This window comes from Physeter macrocephalus, chromosome 11 (assembly GCF_002837175.3).
Source record: "Physeter macrocephalus isolate SW-GA chromosome 11, ASM283717v5, whole genome shotgun sequence".
Lineage (NCBI taxonomy): Eukaryota > Metazoa > Chordata > Mammalia > Artiodactyla > Physeteridae > Physeter > Physeter macrocephalus.
The window spans coordinates 4,920,453-4,938,156 of NC_041224.1; the positions used below are offsets into that span (position 1 = coordinate 4,920,453).

Sequence of the window (17,704 nt, forward strand, 5' to 3'; positions counted from 1 at the left end):
GTTGAAAAGATAGTTTAATCAAATGTAGTGAGAAGTTGGCAAAATATAAAATTTATCAAAAACATTCCCATTGCTGCCACCAATAAGGCAAATTAACAGCCACTTGCAAAACAGAAGACCCAGACTTGGTGAAGAAGCAGTTTGAGCATCTAAGAGCTAAAGAGATCAATGTCTGCACATGAGATTCACCAGAGGAACCAAGGGAAGATGAATGAGAACTGAAGGTCCTGTGTCCATTTGCCTGTCTCTTGACTTTGATGGTAGGACTCCAGGGGCAGTGTTTCCTGAGGGTGTTATCTGTAGCTTTCAAATCTAACATGTCAGAAGAGTAACTTGGAGACAGTTACTGACATGCAAATTATACGTATGACAGAGAAAGTCATTAGACTGCCAAGAAATATATGCAGGAAATTATAAAAGAGAAAGAGGATATTGGGGGAGGGAAGGAGAACACAAACATTCTGGGAACATTGAGTTTCTTTTCCTGGGTAGACTAGCTGGTAGCAGTCTGCCCTTGAGCAGGTTTGTCTTAGGTGTTTAAGAGTAGAAAAGTTCTTTCTTCTCTGAAGAACCTTGAGAATATAACTGTGGAGCATGTGTGACAGGCCGTCTCTTTGTGACGTCTACCAGTGGCCTTCATTTAGTACCTCTACCAAGTCAGAACCATTTCTTCATCCACATTTTCTCAAGTTTGGGTGTCTTTTTTTAAAGCTATATGAGTAAAATGTAAATAATTTCATATTTTTTATAAAAATGGTGTGGCAGATTTCTTTATCTAGACCTGGTGAATACAAGATTACTTAATATATAGAATTTTTTGTTTGTTTTGCCTCAAAGAAACTACACTTAGGTTTTCCTTGGACTGTGCAATTGGCACTGTCCTTTAACTCGTGGTTGCCTGACATTCTAGGAATGACTTTATCAACTTCTTTATCACCTTACCCCAAGACACCAAACTGTTTTTTTTAAATCTTTGGCATGCAGAAAGACCTGGTGTAATGCATGTTTTGAAATGCATTTTTATTACCTAATTTGTGTGTGTGTGATGGATTATCAGAAATCATCCAAGAATTACTAATTTATTTCCATATTGGTGACAGGTGTTCTAGGAAGCATTTAGTATTTGAGCATTTATATATATCATCTTAGTTGTGGCTGTTCTGAATTAATTGTGATAAGCTAAAATCTTTTGAAAGTTTCTTTCCAAGTGTCTTGAGTTAATATTTTCCCTCTGGCCAGTGGGATAGACTGCACATTATTTTTGATACTCTTTTAAGACATGTGGGCAGTTACTGTTCATTTAAGCCAGATGGCATGTGTCAAGTCCTTTTCCAGGGCAGAGAGAGGTTTTGGGGACTGCTGTAATAGAGCCCAATGTGACTTCTTACGGAGCTTGTCTTCTCTTCATATAAATCAGTACATACAGATTTCACTGCTCTTCGAGCACTCCTCTTTAACTTATGAAGATTCTTAAAGGATTGGGCATAAACGTTTTTGTGTGTAAATTCTCTTTTTGCAATTGTGCAGTAGCAAGTGATTATTGATAAGGTTATATAAAATGAATACTGTTTTTTAGGATAAAAACAAAGAAAACAAAGAATTCATAAGGCAAGGAAAGAGGGGCCCTTTTATAATTTTACCAGTCTTCCAAGCTGCCCACAGCCAGAATCTGACTTAGGGTGTTGGCCAGCTGTGGACAACGCTCCTAATAATAGCTTAGGGGGCCCTGGGAAAGTGCCCCAACACACAGTCAGCCAGAGATCTTCTCTACATCAGCATGGTGAACTCTAGCTCTTGGCTTTTAATGTGCAGGGTTGATCACCACCTTACACCTTACACCTTACACTTTCATTTTTTTCAATAAAACGTTTGCTTTTTCAAGAAGTACAGGTAGGTGAATGAATTTTACAAGCATTTGGTTTTCATTTTTCTTGACTAAATTCTAAGCTGCTAAACTTTAGTGACACTTTTTCTTTTATCTTCACATCCATAACTCTAAGAATTCGGATGTGAATTTGGGCATTTAATAAAGTGGTTTTTCTGTTTCTTCATTTTCTTGGTAATTGATTTAAAATGTATGTTTTACTGGAATTCTTATCAAAATTTTCATTTTTCCAAGGTGTTGACTTTAAGGTGAAAACAATTTCAGTGGATGGAAATAAGGCCAAACTTGCAATATGGGTAAGAATTTTTTAAATGTATTTTGTGTAAATATTAAACTTGTACTTTTTGAAGAAGCAGAAATTGGTGTGTGTAGTGTTCTAGAGATGAATGAGCAATGTGTGTTTAATAACTTGGGAGATTTGATGTTGATTAAAGAATAGACATAAATAGTTATATCTTATAATTCTGAAATCAGGCAGAGACTTGTTTTGCTTACTCAGATTTTTAAAATATATAATCCCTTCAGAATATTTGAAAACAGAGTATTAAAATCATCGTCTGCCAGAGAGAATCATTGTTATTGAATGTGTTTCTTTAAAGTTTTAAAAAGACTGCCTACTCTGAACTAATGCTAAAGGCAGTTGTTGGGGAGAAGGGAATGAAGCGATAAAAAAAATGATTTTTCATGTTTGTTAGTGTAAATATCTATAAACTTTGAGCTTGCCAACTTTGGATTTTTTTTTAATACTGATGCCGAGTGTTTACGTACTAACGTCTTTTCATTTGCCTGTTAACCCAGCTGTTCTGATCCGCATTCTCTGCTAACTAGACCTCTTCCTGGTAGTGCTGAATAAGGTGGCACCAGCTGCCAGAGCATCCAGGTTACTCAGTCTGTGTCTGTCTGCTCCTCTTCCCCCTCTCCTTCCGTCCTTCCTTCCTATCTCTGTCTCTCCATCTAAGTATGATTGCTTATATATTAAATATATTACATATAAAATTTATAAAAATATGCTCATAATCTAATTCCCACATATGCTATAGTTAAATAAGTATATTTTTATAACATGATAATAATATTAGAACTGGTCTGCAGTCATCAAATTGAGTCATACTTCGGTGGCTAAGTAGTAAATGGCTGGCTGGGTGGGTGTCAATTACAGATTGAAACAGCAAGTGTTCATGCATTGTATGATCTCATTAATGTTAATGGCATTCTCTGAATGGCACACTATTTCTAACACACATTTTATTCCAAATGACTGTGTGTCTTATGTTTTTTTTGTTAATTTTTTTCTAAGATACACTGCTTTACATGATTGGTAGCCTGTTTGTCCTTCCCCAAAATATGTTTAATATCAATCAGTACAGTAATGTCTAACAAGAAACAGTTGGGAAAATGTTGGACTAGAGCATAGTAAAATATGTATGGAAGTTTAAGAACGCTCCCTTCTTTCCCTTCTGAAGTGGAGCCTGATTTTCCATGTTTTCCTGTTGGATGTGTTACCTCTTCTGCCCTTGCCCCTGCTGTGACACATACACTTTAGAATAGGGTCTGAGGCTTGACGGTCGCTGTGAGATTTTACTCTCATACAAGAGGTTTTCTGTTTGTTTGTTTTTAATTTACTTTCTAGTTCCTGCTCCATAAAAAGGTTGGCAGGTATTACTGAAGTGACATCTTTATCATAGGCTTATAAATATTTTTTAAATAAGAGAGGCTTCTCCTGACTGCAAGGATAATATAGTTTCATTCTAAAAAGGATGATCAAAATAGTATGAAATTAATAGAGAAGAAAGTTCATCTTTAACCAATGTGTGCATTTTAGTGAACATCCTATAAAATGTCAGATACATGCACATTGTTACACGTGTTGTATATGCAACTTTCTGAAAGGATTAAATTTTCACCTGCTTGTCACCCTCCCCCCAACACACTGTGTACATTGTTCTGCGTCAATAAATATAGAAGTACATCAGTTTAAATGACCATCTTAAGGTATTTACACCGTTAATAGTTTTTCACAAAGATCAGAAGTGCTGTGATGAGCATACTAATTTTTACATCTGTGTGTACTTGTCCAGTTACTTTACAGTGTATACTTAGAAGCTGAATTATTGTCTCAAAGAATATGAAGACTTAACATTGGGGTATAGGAAAAAGGTCTTCTGTACTATATATTGTTAATCTTTCTCACTTTTGCCTTTCTGAGTAATAATTTTTCACTTATATTTGCATTTCTTTTGATTAGTGAGATTTTTTCTTACATATTTATTGATTATATTTTAATGAATTTTCTCTTACATGCTTTGCCCTTTTTATATTAGTGTTCATCTTTTTCATGATTAAAGTCTTTATATAATAAAAATACTAGCTTTTTGTCATATGCCACATTTTTTCCACTCTGTCATTTTTCTTTAAGATCTTATTTAAGAGGAGTATACATTAATGTTCTTATGTGTGTGTGTAATACTAACTCTGTCATATGCTGCAGATGTTTTCCCCTAGTTTGTCATTTACTTCCAAATCTTGTTGAGGATGAGTGTTGGGGGGGGCGGGGAGAGAGCGTGGTGTTGGGGAGGGGTGTTCTTGCCATGCCAAGGGTTTAGTATTTACATGATTAAATCAGTTATTTCTTCATGCATCTGGGTGTCATGTCATATTTAGGAAGGCCTTCTCACTCAGTATTAGAAATATATGAATCTACTTCATGTAAATAAAGTCGGTTCCTCTCCCACTTGGATGCTTCTTCTAGGGTTATTCAAATAGAATATTCAGGCACAGCCCTACCTCCTGTGCCCCCGGAAGTGCTGCACACACATCATGACCTACTTGGCACCCACCTCTGAGGTGGTTCTTCTCTACATCCTTCCCTCACTTCTACTACATTCTGTCATTTAGCCTTTCTAGATCCTTTCCAGCTTTGTCTGTTTCTGTCTTTAATAATCCTCTCTTCTCCCGTCAGAAAATAAAACCACATATAATAAGCTCTGCTTCCTTTATCTTACGAAGATGTTATTACTTACTGCAAATTCCTGTTTTGAAGACAAGCAAAGCTCTAACTTCTGACTATTTAAACATATAAATTATATAGTTATTATAAATTCTGATCCATCAGAGCTTCTGCTTGCCCCATAGCTAAACTCACACTTACAACTATGGGACTGGCAGTTGTTGACATTTGATATGCGTCTTTACTTTTCTTCAGGTTATTTTACATTAGCAGACTGCAAACTTTTTCTTAAAAGACGGGAAAATAAATATTTAGTTCAACCCCAAGGTGGGCCGTACAGTAGTACATAAGTGAATGGGCCTGGCTGTGTTCCAGGCAAACTCTTATTTAATAAAAACATACAATGAAACAGGTGGTGGGCTGAGGCAGCAGTTTACCAACTGCTGCTTTGCTTAATCTTAGGTAGACTTGAGCCACAGTCCGAGGATGGTAGAAAGAAGACAGAAGGAACCTTTTTTTTTTTTCAACAAAAGTTGAGCAACTATTCTATGGCAGGAATTTCTCTGGGCTCTGGGGTTAAACTGGTGATTGAGCAGATGTGGGCCCTTCCTTGTGAAATTTACATTTCCTAGCTTGTGTACATCTTATATTCATTACCCCTCATATGAGTCAGAAATGTAATAAGGAGTGGTTTGGTTTTAATGCATTTTCCTGAAAGAAGATACATAGAAAACATTTTTTAAAGTACTACCTAAAAATTGCCTACTTAAAATAAAACACCCCTGTAATTCTCTTTAAATTAGTGGTTCTCAACCTTGATGCTATGTCAGAATCACCTGGTGGGAAGAGTATTAAAACTTCTGTCATACTCTAGTTAAGTCAGAATCTTCATGGGTTGAAGCTAGGCGTCTGTATTTTTCATTTCCCAGGAAATTTTATTGTGCCACCGGAGTTGAGAACAATGGCTTTCAATGAAATGGGTTTCATGTGTGATAAAAATCTTAAATCCAAAATGGTAGAAAACCTATACTTTGGTACATTTTTTCTAGAGATGAGGCAGTATTTGTTAGTTTTTATGTTACATTTGTCAGTAAAAAAAAAAAAAACATGTCTTATTTAAATTTTAAGTTTTAAATGACCTTGATATTTTAATAATGCTGTTCAACTTTCTGCTCTTAAATTAATATGTTGAAGATTTTTATTTATACTTTGTTTTGTTTAATAATAATTGATTGTCACTTTTAGGATACTGCTGGTCAAGAAAGGTTCAGAACATTAACTCCCAGCTATTATAGAGGTGCACAGGGTGTTATATTAGGTATGGTTTTACTTTAATATACCGTTTTAAAAATATTGTTTTATTACTGGGGAATTTCTAATTTTCCTTGTTTGTGAAGGTCAATAAATTTTTGTTTCATTTTTCTTTAGGGCTACTTTTATGTGACTTGAAGTTATGTTAACTTCATGTAATATTAATGAATATTTAAACTTTTAAAATTTTGTTTCAGCCCTTTGTCTAGCAATTAAAAAATAAAGATCAGAAACATGTACTAAGGAGTGGTTTGGATTTATGCATTTTCCTGAAAGAAGATACATAGAAAACATTTTTAAAAGTACAACCTAAAAATCGCTTACCTAAAATAAAACACCCCTATAATTTATCTGGTTTAAAAGCACGTGTTGCTGAGGACATAATTGAGGACCAGTCCTCCTGTCATTGGTCTGTCTTTGAGTATTACCAGAAACTAATCTTCAGTCAGCAGCTTACAAATATTTATTGCCAGATTATAAAAGGAGAGTGTTAGTTGCTTAGCGGAATCTGTTTTATTAGTCTTGAAAAATAGCACAAAGCACTTAGTACTATTGATTTATAATCACACAGAACTTAAAAACCAAGTGTGGATTTTCAATATAATTTATTGAAAAGTGCTTGTTCTTAATATTCCTGAGAAACTGTTTAAAATGAATATTGATCAATTGTACGGAGAAATCTCTTTTTATATCATGACTTGTGAGGTTTTGGTTTCATTTCTGTTAATTTGACAGTGATTCTCATAGTTTTGGTTCAGCATCTCCTAAGTTTAGAAAACACTTTAAATCAATAAGCTCTTTATTTAGTATAATGCAGAGTGATGTGAGATGAAAGTGAAAACAGAGGAAGATGATCAGGATTCCACCCACTAACTTTACATATTTTTTCAAATTTTCAAATTCTGGTCCTTGTGAGAAATAAAATAACAGGGTCATAGATGTTGAAATTTATGTAAAATTTTTTGGTATTTTGCCACCGATTTGAATCTAAACACCTTTTGGTTTTCAGACAAACTTTTTTTATTGTTATAAATGGAGACAGCTGTTGTTTTGCTTAATTTTCAGTTATCACATAGGATATAATTTCATTTCTCTCACAACATATGTAAATAAAGTTGAAGTATGTATGTAAATGCATATTTTTTTTTAAAAAAATACACTTGTTTCTTCCATCTGGATCAGTAGGCACTGATTTTTAAGCATTGAAGGCTTAAAAAACAGACTTGTCTGTACAGTAATGTCAGTTCCTAGTACATATCAGAAATACAATGTCATTGTTTCTTACTTTTGATATTTATTTAATAAATGATTCTTTTTATTTCAGTTTATGATGTCACAAGAAGAGACACCTTTGTTAAACTGGATAATTGGTTAAATGAGTTGGAAACATACTGCACGAGAAATGACATAGTAAACATGCTAGTTGGAAATAAAATTGATAAGGTGAGAAGTCAGACACTTGGCAGTTTGGCTTTATATTTTGGTAGCTTTTCTTAATCTTTGATTTGTCTTTTAGGAAAATCGTGAAGTTGATAGAAATGAAGGCCTGAAGTTTGCACGGAAGCATTCCATGTTATTTATAGGTAGGTGTGTGAATCTTTTTCTTTTCATTATTAATGAAGAGTTTTGAAATGGAGTTTCTGTTACATTGTTCTCTCTATGAACCATAAAATGTGTGTATATAGCTCATGGTTGTCTTGTGCTATAAAACTAACCAACTGTAGAACCAGGTTCCTTATTTTTTTTTCTGTGAGAAAGAATAGGATCACATCATGTGAAGCCTTACAGAGCACAGTCACACCATTCCTGTCCTTCAGTAAAGCCAGGAACCCAGCCCTGCAGTCGTACCTGCTGGTTCATGTGCTGGCCGCAGTGGCACCACCTGAGAGCTTGTTAGAAATGCTTCATTTCAGACCCTAGCCCAGTTTTTCTGAATTAGAATCTGCATTTGAGAAAGATGTTCATGTGATCTGTATGCACGTTAATATGTGAGAAGCACGGTAGAGCAAGTGTTGGCAAATACAGCATGGGCCAGATGTGGCCCCACTGTTTGTATGGGAACACACCATGCCCGCTCATGGTTTGGATTTATGCATTTTCCTGAAAGAAGATACATAGAAAACATTTTTTAAAGTACAACCTAAAAATCGCTTACCTAAAATAAAACACCCCTATAATGGCCCGTAAGAAGCAGAAGCAAGAGGCTGGCTATTCTCTTACAGTGGCCTAGATGAGGGATGCTGGTGGCGCTGACTGCCGTGGCATTCTTGGGTGGTGGGAAGTTGGCCGATGCAGGAGGCGCTTTGAGGGTAGAGCTGACAGCAGAGATAGGTTGGGTGTGGAGGATAAGGAAAGAGAGCAGTCAGGATACGTTCAAGTCTCTGGCATGAGCAGCTAGGTGAATGGTGGTGCCGTAACTGAGATGCGGAAGTCTGAGATAAGAACAGGTTTAGGCAGAGGAATAGGGAATCAAGATTTCGGCTTAGACATAAGACCTGTCCTTCAGACAACCAGTGGACATCGTGGTCATTGGCATTTAGGTGGCATTTAAAGTCATGGGATTGGAGCAGTCACTACAGGAAAAACTGGATAGAAAAGGACTGAAGATTGAACCCTGGGGTACTCCAACAATTAGAAGTCAGCAGAAAGAGGAGGTGCCTGCAAGTAAGGCTGTGAATGATCTGCCAGTGAGAGAGGAGTACCAGGAGTATTCAGTGTCCTGGAAGTCACGTGAACAAAGTATTTAAAGGAAGAAAGCGGTCAGTTGCATCAAATGCTGCAAGGTGTCAAATGAGAAAAGGACGTTGGATTTGACAGGGCTGTTGGTAGTCTTTAAAAGAATAGTTTCCATGGAGTGGTGGGAACAAAAGTCTAATTCGAGTAGTTTGAAGAAAATTTTGAGATAAAGTTGGAAACAACTTATATGGACAACTCTTTGTGACAGTTTTGTTTTGAGAGAGTAGAGAAACTAGGTGGCTACTGGAGGAGGTGTGGGCTGGAGGGCAGGTTGGTTGGTTGGGCGGGTGGGTGTTTAATAAGACAGACAATAATTTTGGTGGGCTTTTAAGCTGACTGGTATAGCCCAGTGGAGAGGCCACATGATTTTTCTCTGAATGAGAAGGGATGGGATCCCGGGAACTAGACCAAGGGGGCCTCAGCCGGCAGCCGGGATGGTCCACCCATTGTAACAGGAGTGAAGGCAAAGCCTAAGGGTACAGATGCAGCTGGGCTGGTAACCCTGTTAGTGGGACGATCAGTAGTTCTTGCCAGGTCGTTTCTGTTTTTCTCAATATAGAGCTAGATCATCAGCTGAGGTCGAGGAGCTTTAAGATGACGGAATAAATAGTCATCTCAGCCTGGGAAAGAGGTAGTCGCTGGGGAAATACAGGATTGGGGAGCAGTGCTAAGTGTCCACATGCATCTCATGAGCATAAATTTAAAATGGGATTAGTGTTCATGGTTGTATGTCATTTATCCAACCACCTATAGCTGCTGGGTCACAGGCACAGAGCAACCAGATTGTTTAACTTAGAGCCTAGAATTCCTTATTCTAAAATGGGAATGATACCTGCTTCCGGGGCTAATTTTAAGAACTAAAAAAATTAAGGAAAGAACTTTGGCATAGTATTTGAGTAGGGCTTTAAAATTTACAACTCTGTCACAAAATCTTGGGCTTATATACCGCTAGTCTTATGGATAGAATTTAAATAGCTCAACTTTGAGAGTTGCAGGAAATTCGCTAATCTTAAACCTGTGGGGAGAGATTTGGCTTTTTATATATCATCAGCTGATATTTCTGCTGTAATAGTTTTCCAGAAAAACGTAGAAATATGATCAGAAGAGAATATACTCTGACATTTTTCCTTGCATTTCAGAGGCAAGTGCAAAAACCTGTGATGGCGTACAGTGTGCTTTTGAGGAACTTGTTGAAAAGATCATTCAGACGCCTGGACTGTGGGAAAGTGAGAACCAGAATAAAGGAGTCAAACTGACACACAGGGAAGAAGGCCAAGGAGGAGGAGCCTGTGGTGGTTATTGTTCTGTGTTATAAACTCTGGGAAACTCCATCTCTTGCATATTTGATCAGATAACGTCATCTTTCTGTATATAAACTCTTTAACTGCTATTTTAGGGTCCTTGCAGTTTGCACATATTTGTTTTGTATCATGGCAGTAAATATTTGCGAGAAATCCCACTTATCGACTTTTCCAGGTAAAACATTATGGTAAGCATGCACAGTTTGCAATCTGCAGTTTTTAATGTAACATAAAATAGGTGTACCTTTATAAGTACATTTGATTTTATGATTTACATTCATCATGTGATTTTTTAAAAATCCACTTATCTAGTATATGTTGATACAAGGTCTATTTCTGGTCTCCTTTTCATTTAAATACTCATCAATTACTGAATTAATTGGTATGTAGAACTCCTAGGACCACTGGAAGATATACAGGTATCATCAAACCTGGCAAATTTCCCTTCAGAAGTAACAAAGAGCATGATTCCATAACTTTTCTAGGATGTTTGCTGATGGATTCTCTTTTAGTACTAAGCAAAATTCTCTTTACAGGATGTAGTCCAGGCCAATTTAGAATTAAATCTCTGTGTTCTGATGATGCTTCTAAAATAGCATCGATATGTTAAAGAAGTTTGGTCTTACTTTTAATTTAGTTCAAGAGTAGCTCAGTTGCTTAACTGGAGTTTTAATTCTGTGATATGTACATGGGATTTATGACCCTTTGTGCAGCATTTTTGGTTATGTGGTACTTGACAGGATGGCAATAAGGTTTCCCCCCATTTTGTTTTCAGAAGGACAGGAATAGTGTGTTTATGTAACTCATGTAGTACTTACCACTTTTAAAAACAACACCTTTTCCCATAAATGTTGGTCGTGTTTGTCCAAGTACTTCAGTTGTAGCTTGTGTAATGTTAGTGAATATCTGTATCTTATGACTTCCATAAATGGCTAGTTGATACTCAAAAACCTACTTCTGTGTTTTGAGGGTTGGGGGAAAACACACTAAATTATAATTTGAGAAAGGCATATTGCTTCCAGATTTTGATGTGTGTGGGAAAATACTGTTGCAATGAAAATCTTGGTAATTTACTGTAACAAGTAGCCAATAGTTTATCAAAACCAACTTGTACAGACTAATAAATCTTTTCCACAGTATTCGGTTTTGTAACCTCTTGCTATTGTACACTGTATATTTTTTCACTCATATATTTAATTTACATTGATCTCTGCTATTTTAAGCCTCCAGATAAGTAATTTCTCCTTTCAGGCAGGTTACTCTAATACCCCTCAGTAAGATTAATAAGAAATATTAATTTCTGGGCAGTTTGTTCTCTGTATACAGTTGCAAATGATAAACATTTTTGTGGGTCACCTTTGCAATATGTGTGATAATGGGCTGAAATGTACATCTTCACATAAGAAAACCTTACATTCTACGTGGTTCACACTTGTTAGACTACATTACATTTGATTAAAGGTTTTCTGCATTATGTATGTTTTTACTAAATATGAAACATATACTACTTTAATGTTGGAGAAAGATAGCTAACACATGTACTTAGCGATTTGTTGTTACATTAAAACTGTAGATTTGTATATTTATGTAGTTTCTGTATTGACATTTCTGTTTATTGCTTTTCGCTCCTTGAACTATATAATACTCTTTCTGTGCATTGGATTGTCTTGATTTGGTCAGAATTTGGATCCATATGAGTCACTTAACTTTTAACAACTAATTTTGTTTGATTTATATTGTAACCTTTTATAGTTTTTAAATAAATATAGCCTGCTTTCCCTAGATGCATTTGTGCAGGAAGTATTATACATTTCCCTATTACTCTCATCAGCTGAGGAAGTCCTGAATACAGTGTTATTCACATTGTCACTATTTTGTTGCAAGCTTCTTGTTTCATAGTGTAGGTTTTCTAAGTGATGTAGTAGTAATATCTAAAATTAGTCACCTAACAGGATTTTGTCAGTTCTTCAGTTCTCAGTCATTTGTAGTAGTTTTAAAGTGCCTTTTGCAGATGGAGAAAATCAGAACAATTAGAATATAGTATTTTGAGTCTGGGAGTACTGAGATAGACCTAAACAAAAGAATAACTTCAATTTATATTAACAGTAATAGTTAACATTTATTGAAAGCTTACTGGGTGTCAGGTCCAGTTCTAAGTGCTGGATTATCTCATTAAACCTCACAGCAACCTTAAGAGATTGGTTGGTACTGCCATTATGCCCATTTTAAAGACGAGAATAATGAAACATAGATATGTTAAGTAACTTCCCAAAGATCACAAAGCTAGTCAGTGATGGAGCTGGATTCCAGTCAAGGCATTTTCACTCCTGAGTCCATACTCTTAACCACTGCTCCCTTTGCTATAGCTAGTTTTTGTTTTAACATAGCAGGTTTATCATTCTTTTGTTATGTGTAATAGAAGCTTTTCAGGTTTTTTGGTTATAGAGTAAATCCCATTGATGTAAACCAACTGTGTAAATCATTTGACCTAGAAGTTAAGGTAGTAGAGTAGGTGGTCTCTTAGTTCTTTTACCTCCTCATAGTGTAATGAAAATCTTTGACTTAGTAAAGGTACAAAATCAGGGGACTTAGGGCACCTTAATTTCCTATTTGAATTGGATATGGGAAACGTCATTAAATCTGGGAACAGGCTTTCGGCTCAAAATTGAAATCTAGGGGATGTTTTCATTTCAAGTACTCAGTTGCCATCTACAAATTCACACTTGGCTTTCTAACTGAATACAGTGGAATTGGACTTGATTTTGATTCATTGTAATTTGCATACTTGAAATATATATGATTACATGATTCTGTTTTAAGTGTGGGATAGCACAGACCTACCTCATATCTATATCTTTAAATACAATTTAATATATATTTTTTTCTAACTGATTTTCAAGTGAACTGGGATAATCCTCTAGATCCAATAGCTTGTAGGTCTTTTCAGTATTCAGGCATTATGCTTCTATATTTTGGGGTCCATTTCATCAGTCATACTTATGAAGTTTTTGCGTCCTTCATTTATTTTCCCTTGTTAGAGATAGGAATAAAAGCATTTAATCAGTTTTAGAAAGTATTATACTAGTTCTGACCCCAGCTATGCTGAGGGTAATCAACTGTAGATTTCATCTTGGGTTTTGTCTGGAAGTGTTGAAGGAAGAGAATAGAAAGAAATAAGCTGAGTCAACACTTGGAGCTAAGGAATATAGATTTACCCAGGAATCTCCGTTTTTATTTTTTATTATCATTTTTAATGGGAACATCTATCAGGTTGGAGGAAAAGAAACATGCTCAACTTCTGTTACATTATGGGCTTTAAATTGTACTGTTTGTTGCTTTTTGTTTCATATTTAGAAATCAGTAACATTTCTGATAGTGGTATAAAGTTTGCTGCAGTGGCTCTTAGTTACAACTGTTTTGTCACAAAGGTTTCCAGTATTACTGTGAGCTTCTATTCTCACAGGAGCTGCCCCCTCACCATCTCTCTCTCTCACACACAAGCAATGTTTCTTTTTCTTTTATTAACCTGATAAACAATAAATTATGTAATTTTATTTGTATTTCTTTGATTACTAGTGTGGTTGGGCACTTTTAATATTTTATTGGATATTTGTATTATTTTCTTTTATTCCTTGTTCATGTTATGTTGTGCTTGCCCATCCGGCATCCACCACCCACTTTTTCTTTGGATAACTGCCTTCCATCATCACACATGCAGCTTGGATGGGATTGTCACACCTTCAGCTCTGGAGCTGACGTGGTTATCTTTAACCAGTGCCGCTTCCGCCCACTCCCCCACAGTAAATGGTTCAGATGAGGCTACTTAGTTATAAGATGTTTGCTGAGGCTTCCTCAGGAACTGCAGAAGAAGACACTTTCTTGGAGATAATGTGGTGTGATAATTCTGAACTTGCTGCAGCCAGCTTTTCTAATGTAAAGGAGCCAGCCCGAGGGCAGTACTAAGAAAATGAAAGTGTGTCCAAGTTGGACCCTTGATGCAATCTGGAGCCTCTGGATCAAACTGGACCTGAAGTTAGTTACACTTCTGGACTTTTCACTTATGTGAGCCAATAAATTCCCTTTTGGTTTAAGCCAGTTTGAGTTGGATTTTTTTTCTTGTAACCAAATGCACACTCTGAGTGTATATGGTCTTTGTAGGGGCTCTTTGTACATGGAGTTCAGTATGTTGATGACTATCGCTTGAAAAACCATTATTCTTAAGTAACTTAATATTTTAGTGAGGTTACTTTCATATATTTCTTTGTGGATATATACATATATATAATTTTAAGGACTCCTTATTTTACAGGGTCTCATGTGTTTTGGTTTAATTTCCTCTGTCACCCCAACACTCACTCTTGCCCTTCCCCACCTGAGATAATCATTGTTGCAGCCTGGCATGTGTACCCTTTCTGCATTTCTCCATGCCTTTTTAATCGTATGCAAGTATGTATGTATACATTATTTTACTCTTGTTATTTTACAAGAATGAGATTGTCTGTATATTCATCTCTGCATGTTGCTGTTCTTACCTAACAATAGACTGTGAAAATACCTCTAAGCCAACTTGGATGCATCTATTTATTTCAATGATTGTGCAATATTAATATTCCATGGTATGGATTATCACAGTTTAACCATTCCTCTAGTAATGGGCACTTATATTGTTTCCATTTTGGCCTTTGCAGATGGTGCTGCAATAAGTATCCTTGTACACATATCGTTTTGTTTCTATGGGATAGATATTTAAGAGATATCTATCTATTAAAATATAGATATATATATAGATATATATATAGATATATAGATATCTATCTATTAAGATAGATATTTATATTTAAGATATAGATATTTATATCATTTGTTAGTTTTTCTGTTCAGTTTTTTTTCTGGTTTTACTATGTTATATGAGCTCTTTGTATAGTACAGATACTAACCCATATATATATGTTTTAGGCATTTTTTTCTAACCCAATGTTTGTCAGTTTGTTTATGCTATGTTTTTTCTTACAATTTATTTTTTAATATTTTATACCTTTGGGGTTCCTTGGCTCTTAGACTGTACATGCAATCTCCTTAAACTCTTCTGAGACTTTTGTTTTACTTTTTTCTTTTTAAATCCTTAATAACTTAGAATTCACTTTTGCTTATGACACAAAGTAGGGAGCCATCTTATTTTTCATATGGGTAGCCAGTTGTGTCAGTACTACACATTAAATAGACTTTCTTTTCCCCACTGATCTGAAATACCAATTTTGCCCTAAATAAAATTCCCATAAGTACTGGAATCTACTTTGGCCTTCTATTTTGGGCTCTCTTCACCTTGGAAGGTTATGGATTTCAGTGTAATTGGTTTTCTTTAATCCCCTGTGTTTCATTTATGCTTTAAAAACATTCTTAGAAGGGCTCTGTGGGTTCCATCAGACTGTAGCAGAGGCCTGGCAAAACAAAGGTTTTGATGTTAGTGGCTCTATAATATGTTCCTGGCTGATAAGGAAGTCCTTTCTCTTTCCAATTTGTTTTTTTTTTTTTTAACATATGATTCTTTCACTTTATCCTTTGCCCATTTTTCCTTTTTGTGGTTTCTTTTTTTAATAGAAGTCTTTATAAAATGTGATATGGATACTAGTCTTTTGTCACTAATATATATTGCTGAAGTCTTGTGACAATTAGTGGTTTGTCTTTTGAATTTGTTTGAAATAGTGCATAATTAAAAATTTTAAACTAAGAATTTAATCATTTTAGTCAGTTTGTAAAAACTAGAATTCTAATTGGAATCACCCGATAAATGTTTCTACGTTAATTATGAGAAAACATAATTTAATGGTAAGACTTGCCATTAGGAAATGAGATGTCTTTCTGTCTATTCAGATTTTATACTGTTTTTATATTTATAGTTTTCTTTACATAGGTCGTGAACCTTCTTTTTCAAAACTATTCCTAAGAACTCGTGTGTGTGTGAGTGTGTGTGTGTGTGTGTGTGTGTGTGAATAGAGTTGGTCTTCTGATTTCAGAATCTATGAACTTGTTGCTAATAAGGAAAAGCTGTTGACTTTTCTGTCTATCCAGCTGACTAATCAATTTAGTACTTTGGTTTAAAATAAGGTTTCTTGGGACATCCCTGGTGATGCAGTGGTTAAGAATCCGCCTGCCAGTGCAGGGGACATGGGTTCGAGCCCTGGTCCGGGGGGGTCTGTGTGTGAATAGAGTTGGTCTTCTGATTTCAGAATCTATGAACTTGTTGCTAATAAGGAAAAGCTGTTGACTTTTCTGTCTATCCAGCTGACTAATCAATTTAGTACTTTGGTTTAAAATAAGGTTTCTTGGGACATCCCTGGTGATGCAGTGGTTAAGAATCCGCCTGCCAGTGCAGGGGACATGGGTTCGAGCCCTGGTCCGGGAGGATCCCACATGCCATGGAGCAACTAAGCCCGTGCGCCACAAGTACTGAGCCTGCTCTCTAGAGCCCACGAGCCACAACTACTGAAGCCCGTGTGCCTAGAGCCCATGATCCACAACAAGAAGAGCCACTGCAATGAGAGAAGCCCGCGCACCGCAAGGAAGAGTAGTGTCCGCTCACCGCAACTAGAGAAAGCCCGTGCGCAGCAACGAAGACCCAACATAAGCAAAAATTAATTAATTAAAAAAATAAAATAAGGTTTCTTTGTTTTCTAGGTAAAATAGAAAATATAATTTGTAATTTTAATACATATATATTTATTTAGGGGAAATTACAGCCATCTGTTTTGTTTCTAATATCATTTTGAATCTTTTTTTGACAAAGTGTTTGGAGGGAGCCTCCCATTTCACAACTGCTGTTAGGGTCTGCGGCCTTCCAGAGAGGCAGCTAACATGGAGCTAGCTCCTCGACCAGTCCTCCCAGCTTCTCCAAGGCCAGGGGTCTTCTTAAAATTCCACAGGCGGAGCTCTCCCTAGGATCCACCGCTTTCTGCTTTTATCTTATGTAGTCATAGTGAGACTTGGCTGTTGTTTCTGTTGGTGCTAACTTCATGTTTTGCAAGATTCATAAAATTGAGGATTCTATCTTTTTCTACATGCTGGAATACTTAATTTTAAAAATGGGTATTGCCTGTTTGTTGTAAGTTTCCTAGACTTGGTTCTCAGTTTCTTCAAGTTGAAAACGGGATAATAATAGTCTCAACACTTTGTAGGGTTGTTCTGGGCATTAAATGAATTAGGGAGTATAAAGCTTGACAGAGTACACTTCAGTAAGCTTAGTTATTATTAGCATATCGTGATTATTGGTCTTCTTAGTTTTTCTATTCTTAAGTCAGCTTTTATAATTCACATAGAGAAAACAGTAGGGTTCTTTTTCTTTTGAGATTTAAATTTTTTCTGGAACAAAATTGGGTATACTCATTTGAAAATTATTTTTCTAAGGTTATAGTTTCTCATTCCATACGTGTATATGTGAATTTTCCTTCTTTCTTCTGCAAGCAGTTTGTCTCTGGTCATTTCAACAGGCAAAAACTAGCATAGAAGAGTGAACTGGAAATAAATGAC

General features: G+C 35.9%; 1 protein-coding gene across 1 annotated transcript in view; it reads left to right on the top strand.

The window, feature by feature from the left end:
• RAB18 (RAB18, member RAS oncogene family) overlaps positions 1–11,319 on the top strand; it is a 31,793-nt gene extending 20,474 nt beyond the window's left edge. Inside the window, exons 3-7 of the mRNA XM_007118209.4 lie at positions 2,120–2,181; positions 6,078–6,150; positions 7,468–7,586; positions 7,660–7,726; positions 10,019–11,319. Coding sequence (XP_007118271.1) covers positions 2,120–2,181; positions 6,078–6,150; positions 7,468–7,586; positions 7,660–7,726; positions 10,019–10,194 — 497 coding nt within the window. The 3' untranslated portion in view covers positions 10,195–11,319. The remainder of the gene's footprint in view (positions 1–2,119; positions 2,182–6,077; positions 6,151–7,467; positions 7,587–7,659; positions 7,727–10,018) is intronic.
• Positions 11,320–17,704: the final 6,385 nt, after the last annotated feature.